Here is a 20898-nt window from a genome sequence, read left to right on the forward strand (position 1 = left end):
GGTCGGCGCACGACGCGTATACCGAAAGAAGCCGAGGTATTCAAGGACATCTGTCCTAAAATACACCTGGAATACTTGATGTTTTAGTATCCGGCCTGTCTTTTCCGAATTCCATTTGAGTATGTCACTTGTACATCCGTGAATACATAATTTTCCGCCAGCTCGCGTTGCATAAGAGATGGTAGATACTACGCGACTAGTGGGCTATAATCATGTCATATTCAACAAGCGCGAGCGAATAATTGTTTCATCACAAACGCCCACAAAATATGGAAAATAAAAATGCCCCCCCCCCCCCCCTCATAAAAAAAATTACTTGTACGCTTGCCAAATTTGTAGGAACATGGTATAATGGCTCATATACCATGATGGATAAGGCAATGAGAACTCTTGAATTGCATTACCCAATGATCCAGTTATTAATAATCTTGAATACTTTAGGTGTGCGTCAGGCCTTGTGTGTAATACTCTGGGATTCAAATGCCACATTCGACTTGAATACTGCACCTTTACGTGCATGAAAACTTTTGAATACTCCAGATGTACATTACGTATGGTGTACATCTTCAATACTAATGATTCTATGGTGTCACGATTGCGTATTCTAGGCAAGGATATTTTCGCTTTGACGCATGTACGGTGTATGATCTTGGGAAATGAACAGACTTCAGTTGTCAGTTTTCCCTGTTACTTGTTTAGACTCGAAACGTCTTGTGCGAATTGCTCTTCATTGACATCTTCGGCGGGGAGACGCTTTGCTTTCGTGTAAAGAACTTTTAACCAACAAAACTCTTCATGAAAATTGACGAGGTTACTTAGTCTGGCGAGAAGCAAATTTCTTCCGACGTTGTGGCCGAGCACACAGTATTTGTCCTTCTTGATCTTGATGGCCTCGTCATATGGTTTCACAAGGGGAGAAGAGGATCAGACAAAAGGCTTATAAAACGATGGCATACTGCAGCTTGCAGTGCCTGTGGAAGCGTGTGACAGATTGTTAAGTGATTCAGTATCCTAACACTGGGGAGGCGAGTGAGAATGAAGGATACATATATACCGTGCACACGAGGAAAGTTTGAATACCTCTCTACCGTGCGCAAGGCAGCGGGAGAGGCGCGTGATTGAAGCGAGTGAGCTAGACTCCCAAGCGACTTACGGAAGTCACCAGATCAGCCACACGGGGGGCGATACTATGGTGGCAACTGCAAGTTGCCTCTCTAACGCTTCCAGTGACGTGCCGCGCAGATGATTCTATATATATAGTGTGGTTCAAGCGGCCTTATCAATGTGGGAAAACAACATCATAACTCTATAGAGCCACGAGCCCATGTTATTACGTAAGCTCGATCACTTATTCGGGGACTCACAATCATGACCAAAACAAAGCTTAATTAATGGTAAATCCGGTTGCTGGTTTAACTGTAGACTATATGCGTGGATGCGCATGCGTATCGTGAATTAATTAGCGTGATTTTATTTAAATTCTTCAAGACAAACGTTGTGATAAGAGATAGAGCTTGTTTGCATAACAACGCCGGCTGTTTTGAATTAATTACTTAACTCGTCAGATAAAAAAAAACATCTTTCTTCATAACTCATTAGTATCTGTGGACGCATTTGGTCGAGTGTACTTGAAACATGTCAGAAGCCAATCACACGTGCTCGAATTGTCCTTCCTAACTTCTTCGAAATAAGTACGATTTCTTGATCCCAGATGATTCTTGCCTCTAGGGTACTGGGCTCGGAAGCAGTAAGCGGCAGGATGCAATTTTGTGATCCCCGACGTTTTTATAGACAGTTGAAATCAAAGTTTGATCTGTAGCCATTGAAATCACCCTGTGGTTTTAATAATGAACAGCCTTCAGTCAGAAGGGTTCTCTTTATCACTGATTCCGCCTGATTAAATAGGCGATATATTTGGACCGAGGCAGTCACCCGTTACGATATCAAATTAGATAAATTTGCATTTTACACGTTTCTCCGGTTAACGCGTGTTCCGAATTTGTTTGCCTTTCCCTCCTGTTCCAGCAATAACACGTGTCGAGTACTAGCACTGTGCCACTTCTGGAAGAACAGAACTGAATAGACGAGTCGGTGTATAACCGCGAACTTATTTGTTGTTCGTTTATACTGATCCAGTGATGTAAGTAAGCCGTTGCCTTTGTCTTTCGATCGATAAAGCTAGATGACACAAAGACGGTAAAATGTTCACTCTCCTTTTCATTTATCCTGACAGGTGTTTTCTTAACTTCTTCGCTTTCCTGTTGTTTACGACGTGCTATGTGGGATTTTCTCTCGCCGAACCACAATGCGATCTGGTTAACAGAACAATACCCGGTCTTGACAAAATATGCGGCTACGAATACACAGCGAAGTTCGACTTTGATAATCATTTCACAAGCGCATCGCGAGCAGTCACGTCCTTGAGAAGCATTCTCGGCAATTGCTCACAAACTGTGGAAACTATGATTTGTTCTCTGTTCGTGCCGCGATGTACCGAGGAAATACGAGGTCCGTATTTACCCTGTAGAGCCGTTTGTGACGACTATGCAACTAAATGTCAGGATATTATTGTAAATAAAGGGCTAGAATGGACAGTGGCTATGTGCAACATCCTGCCAGAGAAAGATAACCCTGACACCACCAAAGGTTACAGAGAGAGATGTTTCACGCCACCTAACTTCAAAGATAGCGGTAAAAGTAAGTTAACTGTACATTTCGTGCTTAACACGACGGGATTAATGACATTTGACGCGTTTCAATTTTCACTTAGGAGCGGCGTTATCATTGCATCAGCGTGCAATGTGCTCGCGAACACTTTCTATAGACAAAGCAGCTTTATCTGACAGGTGGAACGGCTGACCACATTGTTTTCTTATCAAATCATGTAGTTTATCATTTTGGGGAATCAGTGAACGTTGTAGACGGGCTAATCAATGCGACAATCGGGGAACGTTCGGCAAGTACGTCAGTGAAAAGTGAAAGTTATGACGTTTCGACTTGAAAAAGTTTCGGATGTTTTTTGTCTTCACCAGTGATATTACACATTCACCTTATTAAAATTAGATTTCAGTCAGGAACTGACTGTCACGTTCAAAGATAGACGATTGTTTGTTGACATTTTAGCAAATTAATTAATATGTATGTCTTGTTAGTGAACATGATTGGTTAATCACGATATTTTGGCGCCAAAATGTCGAGGACAGATAATGTCGAGCATGTCATTTTATACGAAGTAAAAAAAATACCTTTAAGATATTTTGATGCCCCAAAAGGTTTTGATTAAGCGGTTATTTAAATGGTCTGCCACGAGCAGAGAGAAAACGTATAAAACAGTCTATATCATGCCACAGAAAATGCGCCGATCGGAACACAGGAAACTGAGTCGTTGTTTACTCGCCGGTATTCAATACCCCCAACCTTCCCATCATGCACCGCGCGTATCTCGCATTGATTGTATTGCCTAATGTATTGTCTATGGCATGGTATAAGATAGTTAAGCAGCGCTCTCTCGTGATATACCATGGAATATTCCACTTTCCACTTGTATTTTAATGGTATACACACTCGTCTAAAGACTTGTCAACCCTCGTAGGTGTGTATGACGAGAAAACGTAGAGTCATGTCGGTGAAACGGTAGATCTTTTAGTACACTGGAAAAAAAACAACATAAGGAACGTCAAAACAATGGCAAAAAAACTTAAGGATTGCGTATCATGCGTGGTCCCATGACAATGCCATTGATTTTAATAACGCCTCCATCATTGACAAAGGCAATTGTCACATCAAAAAGTTCTTAGAATCCTGGCATACCACGTCAACCCCCAATGCGGACAATACTTCTTGTCCACTCCCATGACAATATGGCATCTTTTCAACAAAAATTCTTAAGTTTAAGTCCATGATTTTATTCATTGTATTTTATCACACTGTATTTTAGAATTTTTAGCGTCTGTTTACCATTTCGTCCGTTGAAGACTGTAGTTAAGACAGTCGAAGCTTCTTTTTTATATACTTTTAGCCACGTTTTACTTTAAGATGCCGTACATAGGCCATTTTTCTGTCATCACTCAGAAGAAGATTCGACACTTAATCAAGCGCTATTGTAATGATTTAGACATCAAATTAGTCTTTTTTTCCTTTAAGATAGGTAGCCTTTTTGGTGTGAAAGACCCTATCCCCGGCGCGCTTCGTTCACGTGTGGTTTGTAAGTTTGCATGTGCGGGCTGTAGTGCCTGTTATGTCGGCGAAACCACCCGACATTTTTCCACGCGCGTACGTGAGCACTTAGCCGTTGATAAGGCCTCTCATATTTTCAAACATCTTCAGAATTCTGAACGTTGTCGCTCACTGTGTTCAATAGACTGCTTTCATATTTTAGATCACGCCACTACCAGCTTTCAACTCAAGATAAAGGAGGCTATCCATATTCAAAAAGAACTACCTTGCCTCAATCAGCAATTACACCATGTAAATCTAAAATTATCCTTTTAATTTACACCTTTTCACGTTCTTTTGTTACTATTTGTCTTAATTAGCATTTTTGTCTACTTATTATTCAACTTGCTTTGTAATCATTCAACTGAAGATGACAGAAGTTCTGTCATAACATGTCTTGTAAACTTAAAAAATTGGTCGTTTTCCTTCAAATCTTTAGAATGTTTTTAGATTTTATCATGGTTCATCCTAGCTGCGGCCGTTCTGTATTTTCGAGAAAATACAAGGGACTCGTGAGATATCTTTGATCATTTGGCATGCACTCGAAAGCGTTACATTATTACTGTGTACACATATATTGTACACCTTAACAATACTGCACTGACAGTGTGCAAGGCAAAATATATTTATACAAGAACAAATTATACTTCGGTTAACTTTTAATCCCGGATTAGCGTTCGTCGGCTTCCGAGCCCGGCCCTGGTTTCAACTATTGTCTCAGTGCAATCTTTGATATAACTGTGTTTCGGTATATTATCTTTCAGGCTACGCACATAATTGTTCGGACATCGTTATCCCAGCCTGCAAAGGTATCGTAGGCTATACTAAAACGGTAGTTTCCAAGGAAGTACAGAAAAAGTACCAAGCCTGGATTGAGAGAAAAATCGACTTCGACCCCAGCAAGGACAACTGCAGCAAACCGCGACAAGAAATCATTTGCGCAGAGAATTTGCCTGCCTGTGTAGACAGTACCGCTGCGTTTCTCTGTAGAGACAATTGTTACAAGTTTTTTAACACGTGTACCTCGCCGTTTTTTTATGACAAGGACATGTGCATGGAATTCCCAAAGAGAGGAGATACTCCTAAAGATTCGGTAGTATGCAAGCAGACTCACTGGCCTAGAACAGAGAATTGGAAGTTATATGAAAAACCTACTAGCCAGACAGGTAAAGCTGGTTGATTGTCTAGTTTGTTTGTTTGTTTTTGTTTTAACGTTTGTAAACTTTGTTGAGAAAACCATTCTCTGTTTTAAGTGTGCAAAGCGAACATTCTTTGTTTTGTGTGTGCGTGTTTTGTTTTTAGGGAGCTTAAGCAAACCACGACGACGACGGCAACGTGAACATCACAAAACAAAAGGTTTAATGAGCTGAACAATAGCTGTGCACGTACGTTATAAATCGTTGTACATTTCTTTGCCGTCCTCTGCAAAACAACAACGTGAAATGACCAAGTTCTACGTCGACTACGGAACGTGGACGACGACGGCTAATTTTTCGTATTTCCAGTTGGAATTGAACGCCGTCGTTGCATATTTAACTTAAGCACGTTTTTAGAGCCATTGACGTACTGAACAGATCTAGACAATCGCGAATTTCGTTTGTAAAATTTAAATTCATTTTTTACTAGTCGTCGTCCTCGGCGTCGTCGTCGTCGTTGCTTAAGCTCCCTTTTATCTACTTCTGTACCTATTACAAGTAAATAGTAATCTTCATAGAGGAAGTTCCTGTCACACTGCCTGGTTATCAGGGAAGTCCCCAATAACTAAGGTAAAATAGGGTACAAAATTAAAAACTAATCACAATCAAATCCAAGTCCTAATAAAAAGAGGAAGTAAAATGGAAAATCACTTTTGAAGTTTAAACCTATCAATTAACGACATTCTGAAAGAATCTGAAAACGAAGCTTGTTTATGTCCATAGGCAGGGCATTCCAATCGGAAAAAGCAGTATTTACTGATCTGAGCAAACCATAGTTACTACTTGATGTAATGGATCGAATAGTGTCCTTTGAGCGAGTAAGCGGGTAATAAAGCAAAAGCTTCAATAGAAACTTCGGCAAACGGAAAATGTAACCTTGTAATCTACTCTACTGGTATTGATCCGCGTGTTGTTAGATCAGTATGTCCTATCGGTTTTGGAATTTTGTTACTTTCTCTGTTTGCTTAAGCATTTCATTCCAAGATGAACCGTACAGAAACTGAAAAATTTATCTTTATTAACTTCTTTAGGTCCAACGATGACTGCCTCAGGCAAGACAGGTATGATTACGTTAGCTGTATGAACCTTGCAAAGCTGTAGCCTTTTTCGTCTTCGGCAGTCTATTAAAGTTCGTCGATAACACGAATGAAGCTTTTGTTGGGATGTTTTAAGAAGAGTATGAAATTTAACATATAGTTACCTCAATTATGTCTTACGGACACCGAGTAACGTTTCTTGAACAAACTCCAAAAGCCTGATACCCTCTTTACAGAGTACAAGTTATGGAATTAAACTCCTAGTCAGTCAAGAAAACTGTTTCCTATCCAGCGGTACTTTCCCAAGTACAAATTCAGGGAGTATCTCCCCTACATGCTGTGATATTCCACAAATATTTTGAACCAATAAAGTGCTAGCTAGGTTTGTGTTCACTGTGCGTTTGTAGTCTTCATTTAGAGAGGTAGATATTGGTTCACGTTTTAATACAACTAACCGATGTGTGACATGTTGCGTGACATGCCCTTATTTGTCAAACCCATATTTCGAGATTCCCGGATGTGCGAAAAGTGTGTTCTTCACAAGGTCCCTCCTTTCTTATGTCTGTTAAGTGCTCTCTGGCATATTGATACACAATGCAGCTCCTTGCATTCCAACCATAAGCCGTGCAGAAACTAAATGACTTATTAAATTCACTATTGTTTAGGTACAACCAAGACTCCCTCAGGTAAGAAAGTTCTAGCTCACATTGCTGTAATTTTCTCACGTGCCTCTCGCATTGCTGTAGATGTTCTCGTAATGGTACTCTATGAAATCTTGCCCAACAACAAAACTTTACCGTATGCTCGGTGTAAAACCAACGGGGGGCCGGACTACTCCCTCATAGCAGCTATATAGGTATGTCCGGCCCCAAAGGGTATGGCTTTTTAGCCGTTTTGGTCATAAATAGGGTATCGATTTTTGTCTCAAATAGCGTATGGTTTTTGCACTCTTGTTTTGAATTCATTTTTTTTGGAGAAACTTCTTCATGTTTCATCATTATCGACAAGACCATGAACAAAAACCTTTCACAATGCCTTTAACATCGGTCTGAACCAGGGAACTAATTATAAGAAAGATATGAACTGCAGGGTATTGATTCAGGTGTCAGGTCTTAAAATGGGTAACGAATATTTGATCAGGTTATAAATAGGGTAGGGGAAATCACAGATTTTGGTCTTAAATAGGGGAAGGTTTTTTGGGAAGCGGGCCGTACGCCCCCACCCGATTTTTGTGGGAGTTTATCTGAATCAGATGCAAATGACGTCAAAATTAAACAAGCGCATTATATTTTGAGCTTTCGCTGCGCGACGGAGGCTGGTGATATTGAAGTACTTTTGGCTTTTTAAGTTATACACATATATTTCAATATGTACCTTTTTTACAGCTTTTATAATCTTATACATTTTTAGATATTTTGTAGTAGTAATATATTCTTAGGTAGTTCAGTTTAATATTTATAACCAATTGTGCATACATTTTTACTTTGTTATTTTGTTTTCTTGGCGCACCTGTAAACTAGCTGGTACGTCCTGTAGACTGTGCTTATTAAGTCTATGGGACGCACCGTTACATTGCAGAAAGGGTCCTGTCCAAGTAAAATAAACTGTCTATGTCTAGTATTGATAAAACCGTCACATCTTGTCAGTTGACCTGAAAGATCAAGATTTGTGGTGCTGCTGCGAATACCAAATTCAGCATGCGCAGAGTCCATGATAGTTTATTTGAGTCTCCTTAAATAGTCCATTTCTCAGTTGCCTTAAGCCTCTCTATCAAAGCGAGGTCTCATGCACAACTACTCATTTGAAAATGAGTTTAATTTGCACCTGAATGGTATCTCATTTTCATATGATAGGGTTGACGCCAAGACTCGCTTTGAGAAAGAGGCTAATGATAATTCGGAGATGACCTATTGTCTTTCACTTGGGGGGTTCATTTCTGATAGAATCAATGTTACACACTGATTGTTATTTGATTCATACTTTCCTTGCTTTAGGTACTTCAAGCACTGAGTCAAAAGACGTTCATCATGGAGGTATACAGACTACAGACAAAACAGGTAATCAATCACCACAATCTATGCACAAAACTCGTGTCGCAACGTCACATCGCGTACACCGCAAGCGCACGCGCTAAGGAAGAAATGTAAGCAAGGATAGGGCTTCACACGGGTTGCGCTAACGTCGCCTGCAATTTACTCTCTTGGATGCTCGGCGATCCACATTTTTCTTTCCGTCGATCTTGAGAGGGTTTACCTCGAGAATAAGGCCTATATTTGGCTGTAATCAGTTTAAATGTCGTTTCCAATGGTAATCAAATTTTGTGGAAGGTAGTAACGAGTCAGAGGCAGAACCATTTCTAGCTTCATTTGCCGGTGAAAATTTGCAAAGAAGTGTCATCAAGATGTTACAGTCCTTTAATAGTGGGCACTTAAACTGACAGTGAACTTTGAGGAGGGGTCGATCCAGAATTTTTCAAGGGGGGTGGCTGGTACCTTGGGGTGCAGAATCAATGGGGTATGTTCCCAAAATGTTGCAATTTGAGAATTGGAACCTAAATGAAAACCATTCGACTAGAAAGACTAGCAATGCCACAAAGGAAAAATTACGATGAGGTACCGGTCCAGAGAGTTTGCCTTTATTTCTGTCATAATTTTCACAAACTTTTTCAAATTTTGTACGTTTGGCCTCTGCAAAATTGGGGGTGACTAGCCACACAATCCGCCCCACCCCGCCCCTTCCCCCCCCCCCCCCCCCACACACACACACCCTTAATCCGCCCCTGCTGAGACGGGTGTTATCGTTAACCTTTACTTTGTTTATTTACAGATAACGTTCTACCGCCGGGTATGCATGCTCGAGGAAACCAGGGTGAAAGCAAAAAAAACAGCCCCAGTAAACTAACTGTAGGCCTAGTGGTAACTTTCATTGTACTTCTTTTAATTGCAATAGGAATAATAGGATTCTTGTTGTATCGAAAAAAGAGAAGTCATCAGTTCGCCTATCAGAAACAAGTTCTCTATTCTGAAGACAAAGCAGAAGAATTTGAAATTTTTACTTGAAGATTGACTAAGTCTTCTTGGAAAATTTATTTTAGAACAAAGTCGTTATTATACGACTGAATGAGTGTCAGTTTTTTGAATGGACCTAAGGTATTATTCCGGTTAAATGTCTCCTCGTAAAGTATGGTCGCCTATAAATCAGTCTACAATTAATGAAAAATTCTTGGGACACCGTTGTTGTCTTTCCCCACTTGAAACAGGAAATGTTAAATAGTTCCCTTCTCTCAAGTATCAATGTCGTGTAGCGTGAACAATTTCCTTCGATGACTGGAAGGGGGGCCCGGACAGGGGACGCAGGAGAACCTCAGTTCCGCTCCATTCGTGACGAATTGTCATGTTTTTGGTATTGAAATGTCCCAAGGAATTATGACTGTGACTGTAGGTATAGAGCGGAAAAACTAGAGTGTCTCTAAATGAAATGTCACCGACAAGCAATGCCTGACTTTCGCCAGAGCCATGAAAATTGTGGTTTAGGGCAAGGAAAAATGTATACTACGGTGTTAGGAAAGGGAATAGCAGTTCATAAATACAGCTTTATAAAATTCGTTCCCAAAACAATTCAGCCTGAAAGAACTGGAACACCTCAAACTGTATCATTGTTTACAAATATAACATTTAAGCCAAACAGAAAAGAACATTCCAAGCTTCCCAAATGTATTCTTCAGTGCCCCTGATATAATTATGTAGGTATAAAAGAAGTTCACCGCGTTATAATTCCCTTCCACGGTTTTCAATTGAGGTTTGCTTAACAAAATAATACATATTAGATCGGACAAACTTAACACCATCAGTTTAATAAAAAGAGCAATTTTTTTGCAAGACTACGAAAACGTTATTTCCCTGCAGCTATGCAATTGAAGGACTGAATTCCACACACCTATACCAGACACGTAATTTCGCGTCAATATCACTTGAAAATTAAAACTCTTATCGCCCGACGAGTAGTGACATCACGAAATGTACGGGTCTAGCGATGAATTTCTCTATGCAATCCAAAAAATTGTTATATTTTTTGACTGACAGATGTAAATGTTTATCTTGTAAGGAGTTACCTTTCATAAACGCCGGTATAAGGCTAAAGACGTAAAACCTGCTAAACAGTATTGAAAATTAAGTCTGCTTAGCTTATCAAAGATTTGCTTCTTTATTTGAAGTTAATGAGGTACTTTATACAACGAAGGGTTGCAATAAATAAAATAAGGAAGTTGACCACTTTGTGGACTGATTAGCGATCATGAGCATGACGTAAAAACCATCAGGATCACGCGGTTTCTTGTCAAACATTTTATGAATCAAGAGGCCATGATCTTGTATAAATCTAATAGGATTTTTCTGCTCCTACTTGGTATTGAAGAGTCAGGTGACGTAAAGCAATAGAGAGCAAAAATACAAAAGAACAAGCGAATGAAGAATACAATGAAGACAATGGGTTTGTGAGGCGGTGTTCTCTTGTGATGTGCACGGTGTCTTCTACACCAAGAAGTAGCCGATTTTTTTAAATATTTCGCGTTTTATTTCACTTTCTGTTGAAACATACGCTGTATACAATTCCGTAGCGCCCTAAAGAAAAACATTTTTTCCCTAACTCTACCCCCCTCTCCTCCCTTACGCGCAGACATTTACCCTAAGCTCACCCTCAAGCAGTGAATGGTTGATTAGGACCAGTCTCCAACGCGAGTGATTCGATGCGTCCGCAATGCTCTCCTCAAGTGTACCGAAACAACCACGGCTGGCGGCTCATCCTAAATTTTCCCTCTCGTCAAATCATGACGTCACTGCATGAAACGTAATGGCAATGCTTACGTACCCCTATACAAGATGACAAAGTTTTCTATATTTTGGGGGCGTTTTTTTTTTAAAAAAAAATCCTCTCGCCCGCAAAGCCGTTTTAAGTTAATGTGTCTAAAAACAGAGAGGTGTGTACGCCTGAAGAGAACTTCTGTTCATATTAAGGATATGTGAATAAAACAGCTCTGTAGTCATAAGATTTGAGATTTTGCCATGGCTTTCCAGGTGCGAAAACTTTCCTGGACGTTCAAGAAACGGGCCCCAGCTCCCAGTTGGCTTGATAGCTCAGTTGGTAGAGCACTGCACCGGCATCGTAAAGGTCATGGGCTCGAATCCCGTTCAGGCCTGAATTTTTTTTCAGGCTTTAATTTCACAACTGCTAAAGTTGTGTGTATAACTACAATGATCAATCATATCTTTAACCCTTTCTTTTGTTCCAATAAATTTGCATGGCTGCCGGTCATGTGAGCGAAAAAGCGGGAAATGACTGTTGAGCATTCTTTCAATTTTATATGACTTCTTCTTTGCTATTCTGTAGAATATCTCAAAGCTACAACATTCAAAATGGTGGTCCCATAGACACGCACCAAAACGAGGCGCACATAATTATTAAAGGGGGGAATCGAAGCGCATGCATTACAGTGACGTCTTTGCTATCCTCGCTGATTGTGTTGAAAATACACCAGATTATCGAGTGGTAAGAGGGTGGTAGCAGTGATTGTGTCAATTGTTGTTTTTATCACAAGAAAACGAAATTCGTATCTTTGCGCCGAGGTAGAAAATAAAAATTTCAAAACGAAACGACTACACAAAGGCGGAAAATGATGTTATCGACATCCTCGAAATCGAAACTACGCCATTTGGGTGCCGGATGTGGCTTTGTACGAGTTCAACGCGAGGTCCATTTTCATGTCAAGACCTCGAGTCTATGTAAATTACCCAAGTCTACATTAATTATAATTTAAGACATTGAGCGTTTTTGTAACGCTTTTGATCGCTCCACCGCTTGCTCGTGGGTAATGTTATTGATCATGAAGTTCAAACTGGAGACACTGTTTTCCAACAGATTACCAATACAGTTAATGCTGTTTATACTTGTGATTAATATCACTAAGTGTTGTAAATATGGGACTATGCAGTCTTTGTCATTTAAATAATTGCAGTTGAAAACACAGTATCAGCTTTGAAAACGATCATATTATCGAATGGCCGATAGACGAAGATCTAACAAGAGACTACATCATGGTCTCTTGGATTAATTCAACCATACAATCCACATTGTTCAAGATTTCAGCTCTTGCGTTCAGCTTCAATTTCTTTCAGTCTGCTTTTTGCTACATGAGCCTCACGCGCCGGTCAGTCAAGCGAATCGTGAGTCAGCGGATTCCTTCCCATGTCTCAAATTAAAAGGCATAAATAATATCTCAGTTTTCCTTGCTGCAAAACCGGAAATTTGCATTCGTCGACTTCAACACGGACAAGGTGAAGATGAATCGCTTCGGGTGGGTTTTATTCGTTGCATTGGAAATTTCCCTCGTAAATTACGCGTCTAGTTCAACACACCAGAAGTTGAATAGCACGTTATTCGCCGATTGTGCAAAAGCGGGCTACAATGTTACCGGATTTTATCCAGACAGAACACAGAAACAACTTTCCGGTTCATTTGCAAGTATGCGGAGCAAGTTTAAAAACTGTTCTTCGCTATCAGGTTTAATGACTTGTTCGCTTCAGCTTCCAAAACGTCCAACGGTAGTTCCAACTTTACCGTGCAAAGAAGCGTGCAAGAATTTTGTTTCAGATTGCCAGAACAGGTCGAGCGAGAACGATGGACTGATTGCTTTATTCAGAGATATTTGTGAGCTCCTTCCTTCGGACAAATGCTTGCCAACGACAAACAACTTCAGTAACAGTGCTCCTGGTAAGTGAAGAATGTCTTTTATCTTAATATTATAATCGCCTGAATCAGGAACTAGTTGATTTGCATCGTAATTATGGCTCGTGGGCAGAATGTTGCAAGTCTACTCGAGAAATAATATAGTCTTTTGATCAGCCATAAAACTTGTTATTGTAGCGTACGTGCAATAAGGTGACGTAGACGCGGCTTAAATGTTGAACGTTATCCTTTATGTCATGTGGATGCGCGCTAAAAGCACGCTAACTGATATGGTTGACCGACTCAGTAGACAGAATTTGACGCAGCTACTTAACAAGTAAATTTCTCTCGAGAAAAAGGTATTAGCAGGTGCCTGTGCATGGTAAAAGCGAATATATTCATCACTCACTCCTCCAAAACAAATAACAGTGGCCAACGATAGTTGATGAATTCTTTTAATTTGCATTTATGTCGTTTACCAGCCAAATTTACTTAAGGACAAAGCACTTGTCAAGACAGCCAATGACACCAGGCACCCAATGTTTATCAAATTTGCTCCAAAACAGACAATGTAGACATAGCAGTAATGATTACGAATACCTATTCCAAAACTTTTCACTTTCCTTTTGTTTGCTTATATAAGTTTTTTTCACGTTCTTTTCCAGAAGATGTCAATTGCAGACGACTCACCATAAAGCAGTGCCAAAATGCTGGATACAACTTCACTTCAGTGTCAGATGCATACCAGCAGATGGTGGAATCAAGCGCAATCTTTCAGGACGGCGGTGTCAACTCCACGCTGCGAAGAATAATCTGCATGGAGATTGCACCACCTTGCGATGCCAAAAATAAGCAGAAATTAATTGTTCCCTGTAGATCTTTGTGTGATGACGCATATAATGAGTCACAGTCAGAGTTTGTGAAAGTTTTCAAGACTCAAAAATACTGCTCAACGTTTCCGGAGTCTCCAGAGAACACAACTGAGGATAGGAGAGAATATTGCACTCTCCAGACTTGGCCAGATAATGGACATTGGCCAAGTGGTTTGTGGGAATCCCTTACCACAACAGGTATGTAATGAATAATAATGGACAGATTATTCCATACGACCAGGAGAAGGGGAAAAAAATGGCGTTAAACAGGGAACAGTTGAATGTATTTTTGGATTACTAAAACAAATCTTCTATGGGCACGAGAAATGATCATCGGTCGAGTTGTGTTTTTTTCATTTTGTTGCTGTCGTTGTTCAGTCGTTTATTTTCTTTGGCCGTGATCGAGTTATACGTGATGTATGCGGGAAGTATGGAGAAAGCGTAAGGGGTAGTTGAGGCCCAACTGCAGCCTTCTTGAGTGCTCTCAAAACTTTCTAAGTGTATCATAAGTCGATGATGTAATCAGATGAAACAATGATTCAATTGCTTTAGAACATTGCCAACGGTAAAAAATTTATTTGGCAAAGCAAAACCGGCTAACTTTGCGGCCGTCATGAGCGTACACCACTGGGTTGCTATGCGCGATCACGTGTGCGTCTTTGCGGGCTGTTTTCATGGAAAATGGAGATATATGTTTTTTCACTGTTTATTTTTAGGTTTCGCTTCCGTATTTCTTTCCCCATGCTTGGCGAAACAGTCTTCCGCTTTCTGCACTTTAATTAGAAGTATTTTCCAGATCCCTGTCTCCACATGCTGTGGTTTTTCTCTTTCAGTTGTAATTTTTCAATCGCTTTCATTTAGGTCAGCAACCGACGCCTCCAACCATGGCTAACAAAACCACGCCTGTACCGTCGTTTAATACAACCACGCCTACGCCGACTTCAAGTGCAACCACGCCTGCACCGACGGTTAATACAACCACGCCTGCACCGAAGGTTAGCGCAACCACGCCTACACCGACGGTTAATACAACTACGTCTCATACATCCAAGCCCGTGTCGACGACCAGTGTGACCGCCTCTGTTTCGAAAGCTAATGGAACCACGCCTGCACCCACAACTAAAGTTACCACGCCTGCTTCCACAGCTAATGGAACCACGCCTGCACCCACAACTAAAGTAACCACGCCTGCAGCTTCGACTAAGGGAACCATGCCTGCATCCACAGCCATTGAAACCACGCCTGCACCCACAACTAAAGTAATCACGCCTACACCCTCTACTAAGGGAACCACGCTTGCATCCACAGCTAATGAGACCACGCCTGCATCTTCGACTAAGGAAATCACACCTGCACCAACAACTAAAGTAATCACGCCTACACCTTCTACTAATGGAACCACGCCTGCATCCACAGCTAATGAGACCACGCCTACATCTTCGACTAAGGAAACCACACCTGCACCCACAACTAAAGTAACCACGCCTACACCTTCTACTAATGGAACCACGCCTGCACCCACAACTAAAGTAACCACGCCTACATCCAAAGTTAATGTAACCACGCCTGCATCCAAAGCTAATGTAACCACGCCTACATCTTCTACTAAGGAAACCACGCCTCCATACACAGCTAATAAAACCCAGACCGCACCTTCTACTAAGGGAACCACGCCTGCATCCACGCCTAAAGGAACCAAGCCTGCATCTTCTTCTAAGCCTGCACCTACGTCTCATAAGTCAAGTACAAGCAGCGGTTCAACTTCTGGAATGAAAGGTAAGAGCCAACCAAAAGTGAAAGTTTGGTTATTATCAGGAATATCAGCTCTGGTAAAAAATCTTTCCCTCGTCACAAAACGTTGAATGTTTCACAGTAAAGAGGGCGAAGTGAGTGAAGGCGTGAGTTAATATTTTGAGAGTTTCAGTTCATTTTGTTTCTCGTTTCGCAGTCTTAAAAATCAATAGAATACTCGCAGTCTGTTTTCCTTTCGAAATTCAGAGAGAGAGGAGTATGGGGCGACGGCTTTTAGACGAGAAGGGATTGAGATGAGACGAGACAAGGGTGGCGCACTCCTTCGCTTCACTCCCGCCATTTTTTGCGTTCGCGTTTGCAGAGATGAAACGCCCGTAGGAGTCTAGAAAACAAAAAGCATCTGGAAATTCAGGGAAGATTACTTATTTTTTGCTTAAAAATGCCGAAAGATGGCTAGGTCCGGACTGCTGTTCCTACTTGTGCGACAATGAAGCAATAGTCTATTTTACGAGTAACTTTTCTTATTTATATAACGGTAAAATTCAACATGGATGTGTGGCAATTTCAGAAAGAAACTACTTAATTCCCGTAGCGCTGTTAGACCTTCTCGCCTTCGTGTTCATTACTAATCAAGTATATATCTCGTACTCATTGTAAAATAGCGCGTTCCATTTATCTCGTTGAACTTTATTTCTAGCTCACACCAAAGGTTCGTCTCCTCCAGTTGCCAGTGCAAGTAATGGCGGGAAAATGTCTGCAGGAGCCATCGCTGGTACAGTACTTGGTCCACTAGCACTCCTGCTCGCCATTGTAGTTGGCGCCATTTTTTTCAGAAGATATCACCGAACGAAAAGTCAATACAGACACAGTCTTATGGTGGATATGGATGAATTGTAACTTAACAAATGACTGTGCAGTGAGTTAAGTCTTTATTACAGTGGTGGTACACGACCTGTGCGAGATTTAAACTTGAATTTTTTGCGACAGTTTACTCTTTTAATAGCGAAGGAAACATTGTCTGTATTTTGTGGTACATACTTCTTAGTTATCTTTCCACTGCAGGATCACCACTGTAAAATAATTATTTTCCTTTCAAGAAACAGGAGTTCAAGTAGCTTTATTAGAAATAGATCTCTTTGTTGTTATCTGATAGCGTACCAAGAGAAAAAAGGCTTTCTCTATAATGTTTTTTTTTAATTGCCTTACTTGTAGTGGCAGGTATTTTGGTTTTTGATAGTTAATGCAAGCTGTATGACTAGTTTTGATACGTAACTATTTTCGAAAAATATTTGCCCAGGACAGAACTTACAAGTGTTCAGTGTACGATCAAAGGTTCTGTACGATTGCTAAGTATAAGTTAAAATATGAGAAGCCCAAAACCGCAGACATGGAAAGTTTTGCTTTGAATAAAGCTTTTGGTGTTGTACTGACAGTGCCTATAACAGAAAATTTAAACGAGCCGAGAAAACGGCAACGAAAACAATTGATAGGCACGATATTTTAAAACAGTACCAACGGCCCCGTTACATTTGTAAGCTGGGGGGAGTCGGAGAAGGAAAAAATTCCAACAATCTTCTTCTGAGTTATAGCACTCTCACTATTGGGACTTGTTTTCGACGCGCGCGCTTCCGCCCCGGTGGTCGCGCTCTGTGCTCCTACCTCGCGCGTTGAGCTCTGTCTCGCTAATCCTGCTTCACCTTCGCAGGACCAGATGACTGAGGGATGGAGGGTTGGGTAACTTTCTGGGGCATGAAATTTTTTTCTAGCCTTTAGGTTGTGCATGACTTTTTTTGTGGGCAATAGCTTGTGCATGTCAAACACAGTACCTGTATAGTAGAAAGCACTTGCTTGATTTTTTTTTTTTTTTTCCATGGCTTCCCTTGCACGATATTTTTTCAGCCTTTTTTGCCGTGCAGGAATATGTTTTCGATATTTGCCCAGTCCCCACCTCCCAGACGCCACTCAGTAGTGGCGGCGAACTTCCACGTCGTCTTACGCCTACACTTTCGCTACTCAGCGGATTCTCCTCACACGAAATACCCTGCATGAGCTTCTTTGCGTGAAAGAGAGAAAGGTCACGTCACTGTTGAAGAAATTCAGCGCTTCATAAATAGAGGATATTACACGGTGGCGAGAAGATATGAATTTTATGTTCGAGTGGCAAGAACAATATCTCACAGAGTGAGCGAAGCACAAGTGGCTTCTTTAGGGTCGAACTTGACTTTTAGTCATGAAAGATGGATTTATTTGACATCAAACTAAGGCTAGGAGTATCAAGTAAACATTCTGTGGGAGATAAATCGACTGCTTTCAATGTTTACATCTTTCGAATATTAACTGAGCGATAGCGGCCCAATTCTACCGGAAGTCACTATTGAGAGCCGATCGAGTACACTAAAATCGTTTGAATTGTCCCATAAATCGGGAGTCCTCGATCTTCTTCATTCGTTTGAGGTCAGTAATTATCATATACTTCTCTAAACGGTATATCAGCTGTTTACATAGCATGTCGACAGATGGAATGTCGTGAGATGGTCGAAAGATGTCGCCTATGCACGTAACACTGAAAGCGGGTGTAAATCATACAGTTTTCTAAAAGGTTGATTTACGTTATAGAACAAACAGAACTACAAACAGCTTGCTCCGTACAGATACATCAAACGTGTGTCTTGATCATGGCTGTTCTTACTGAATATCATCTTGTTGTCTACTATACCCGATGGCGGCTGCACGGCTGCGCCACCTCAACCAGATAATTCCTGCCAGCACGAATCCCACAAAACCCAGGGATGCCACGACAGCTACGGCGATGACCCACGCTTTGGGACCTTCGGTTTCAGGCTCTTCTGTTGGTGCTACTGTTGATTCTGTGAGAAGATCCAAAATTATAGTTATAGCATAGTTTATTAACTTCCTATAGGACTCTGTGGTCGGATGCGTGTCTTTCTCTGCTGGGCTAGAAACGTAACTACGGTGGCTTTTCACACCCTGGGCCCGGTGGTTCGAGAGCAGGTTAACTCCAAACAGGATTAAAAGTTAACCGAAGTATTAGTTTTTCTTGTATAAAGGTGTTTTTCACTGCTCATGTTTTGTGTAGTTTGAGATTATTCAAACTCAAAACTGCATGAAGGACAAGCAATATAAACAGAAAACCTCACCGAAAAGCTACAAAACTGAAATCAAAATTCTTACTAACCCTGGTTTAGCTTAATCCGGCTTTAAATAGCCTGTCCCTGGAGTGTAAATGGCTAGGTTTTAAGGTAACCTAACGAGACCCTTCGGGGGCGGTCAACATGGTGCTAGACGAGCATCCATCACTTCTAGTTTCTTCATGCAATTAAAACGAGCAAAATGTTCAATAATGTGCGTTAGTGGATTGAGTACAACTAATCCTTAATTAGGAACAATTAGGTTAGCACTAACCTAAATACTTGAGCCAAAAAAATGGTCTTGGCCATTCTGTACGATCACAATAACCGTGACTAGCGTGTCCATCTGCCAACAGGCCACAAAACTCTACATCCATGAAACGATTTCTGAAAAACAAAAATGGCACATAAATGAGCAGTCGTGAAAACTAATCAAAATGAAGCCTTTTGAGGGACTGGAGGTCAATGCTTAATTCATAGTATAACGTAGCCTAAAGTCTTCTTGATGGAATTCTAATCCATCCAGCGGCCGTTCTGCGAGGGTTTCCTGAACAATTTGCTGGTAGCGATCTCTACCTCTGGGCAGAGAGAGGCACTGGAATGATATGGAATATTGTCAAGTGGTCTCTGAATTTAATTAAACATACACACAATTGAACACTCACTAGCAAGATAATTACCTGAAATAAGCCGGGCAGTCTCTAATGATGTCATTACAAACCGAACTGCACAAGGTCTTAAATACGGGACTCCCTTCATCCGGGAAACATGGAGGAAACAGCTCTCCACAAAACAACTTCTTGATATTTGTTTGGCACTTGGGAAACTTAGAAAGTTCTTTTTCCACGTTCTTTGGAAAGGCGGCTTCTAAATCTCCACCGTCGTACGTTCTGTTATAAAGCCATTTGTAAAACTTCTTTTGGACGGACTCCGAAAATAAAGTGTGCTGGTAAATACCCAAGTTTTTACAGGCAGGAAAGATCAACTTTTGACAGCCACGATCCAGTGGACCTAAAATAAAAAAAAGAAGCAAAGAGCAAACTAAGTCTGCAATACGTAAGTACTAGCATTTCCATAGCTACTGGTTTTGACATGTCCTTGACCACGTGACGAGAAGAAGAAAACGTTCTGGAACGAGAATGACGTGTCTCTTGTAAGGCATGAATTAAACCTCTGCGCAGTAGTTCCGCGCCCTCATCCCCCTCCAAAAATAAAACAATCCTATATTACCCAACGTATTTTTGCAATTAGAAACATAAATGAGAAATGATATTAGAGCATTCAAATTTTGTTTCCTGCTATTGTTAGACGTACAGTAGCGCATCCGTTCCTCTCCCATAAAAGAGGAATCAGATTTGATGATAAATATGACCGAAATCTCTCTAATTGTTATCAAAGGAAACTCTTGCTTTGTGATAGAAAAACAGTACACATTACAAAGAGTGTCAGTTCTGTCATGTCAAGACATTCAAGATCTAGTAGCGTACTACCAACCTTCCAGAATCCCCCGATCATCACACTTATTACTTCTTAACCCCACAAATTTTCACCTGAAGACGTATGGTTCTCGAGCTTTTGCTGTTTCCGCTCCTGAACTCTGGAACAGTCTACCTGCTTCTATCTGCTCATGTGACAATCTAAGTTCTTTTAAATCTAAACTCAAAACTCATCTTTTTAAGAAAACTTATTATTCTTAGCGATTTTTACTTTTATTACTTTCTTAAATGCACATTTTTAATTATTAAGATTAGTACAGCTCATTTTGACGATTTGTACAGCGCCTAGAGCAGGCATGGATAGGCGCTATATAAATATTTATTATTATTATTATTATTATTATTATTATTGTTATTATTATTATTATTATTGTTGTTGTTATTATTATTATTGTTATTACTGTTATTATTATTATTATTATTATTACTGTTATTATTATTATTATTATGATGATGATGAT

The 20898-nt window shown here is 40.6% G+C and overlaps 3 protein-coding genes across 5 annotated transcripts in view; 2 read left to right on the top strand and 1 right to left on the bottom strand.

Annotated features, from left to right (window-relative positions):
• The first annotated feature begins 1562 nt into the window (after positions 1–1562).
• Positions 1563–10716, top strand: LOC149108550 (uncharacterized). 2 transcript variants are annotated; one of them, XM_089293198.1, is made up of 7 exons: positions 1563–2140; positions 2234–2697; positions 4980–5381; positions 6443–6472; positions 7114–7134; positions 8443–8505; positions 9275–10716. In XM_089293198.1, coding segments are annotated over exons 1-7 (1215 nt in total). In that variant the 5' UTR covers positions 1563–2138; the 3' UTR covers positions 9508–10716. The 2 variants fall into 2 exon arrangements, with proteins under 2 accessions (XP_089149324.1, XP_089149323.1); XM_089293197.1 differs by lacking the exon at positions 1563–2140 and having other exon boundaries at positions 2187–2697.
• A 1760-nt stretch (positions 10717–12476) lies between these two features.
• On the top strand, positions 12477–17224 carry LOC110040635 (uncharacterized). 2 transcript variants are annotated; one of them, XM_020745904.2, is made up of 4 exons: positions 12477–13213; positions 13837–14238; positions 14902–15816; positions 16490–17224. In XM_020745904.2, exons 1-4 carry the CDS (start codon positions 12784–12786, stop codon positions 16687–16689), a joined length of 1947 nt encoding a protein of 648 aa, XP_020601563.2. In that variant the 5' UTR covers positions 12477–12783; the 3' UTR covers positions 16690–17224. The 2 variants fall into 2 exon arrangements, with proteins under 2 accessions (XP_020601563.2, XP_020601562.2); XM_020745903.2 differs by having other exon boundaries at positions 12495–13213; positions 13834–14238.
• A 790-nt stretch (positions 17225–18014) lies between these two features.
• The window catches only part of LOC110039917 (uncharacterized), an 8327-nt gene continuing 5443 nt past the window's right edge, over positions 18015–20898 (bottom strand). The window contains exons 2-4 of the mRNA XM_020745094.2: positions 19622–19952; positions 19216–19328; positions 18015–18659 (exon numbers count right to left, since the gene is read on the bottom strand). Coding sequence (XP_020600753.2) covers positions 18478–18659; positions 19216–19328; positions 19622–19952 — 626 coding nt within the window. The 3' untranslated portion in view covers positions 18015–18477. The remainder of the gene's footprint in view (positions 18660–19215; positions 19329–19621; positions 19953–20898) is intronic.

The sequence above is a fragment of the Orbicella faveolata genome, unplaced genomic scaffold (assembly GCF_042242905.1).
Source record: "Orbicella faveolata isolate gen_17 unplaced genomic scaffold, um_ofav_v1 contig_25, whole genome shotgun sequence".
Taxonomy (NCBI): Eukaryota; Metazoa; Cnidaria; class Anthozoa; order Scleractinia; family Merulinidae; genus Orbicella; species Orbicella faveolata.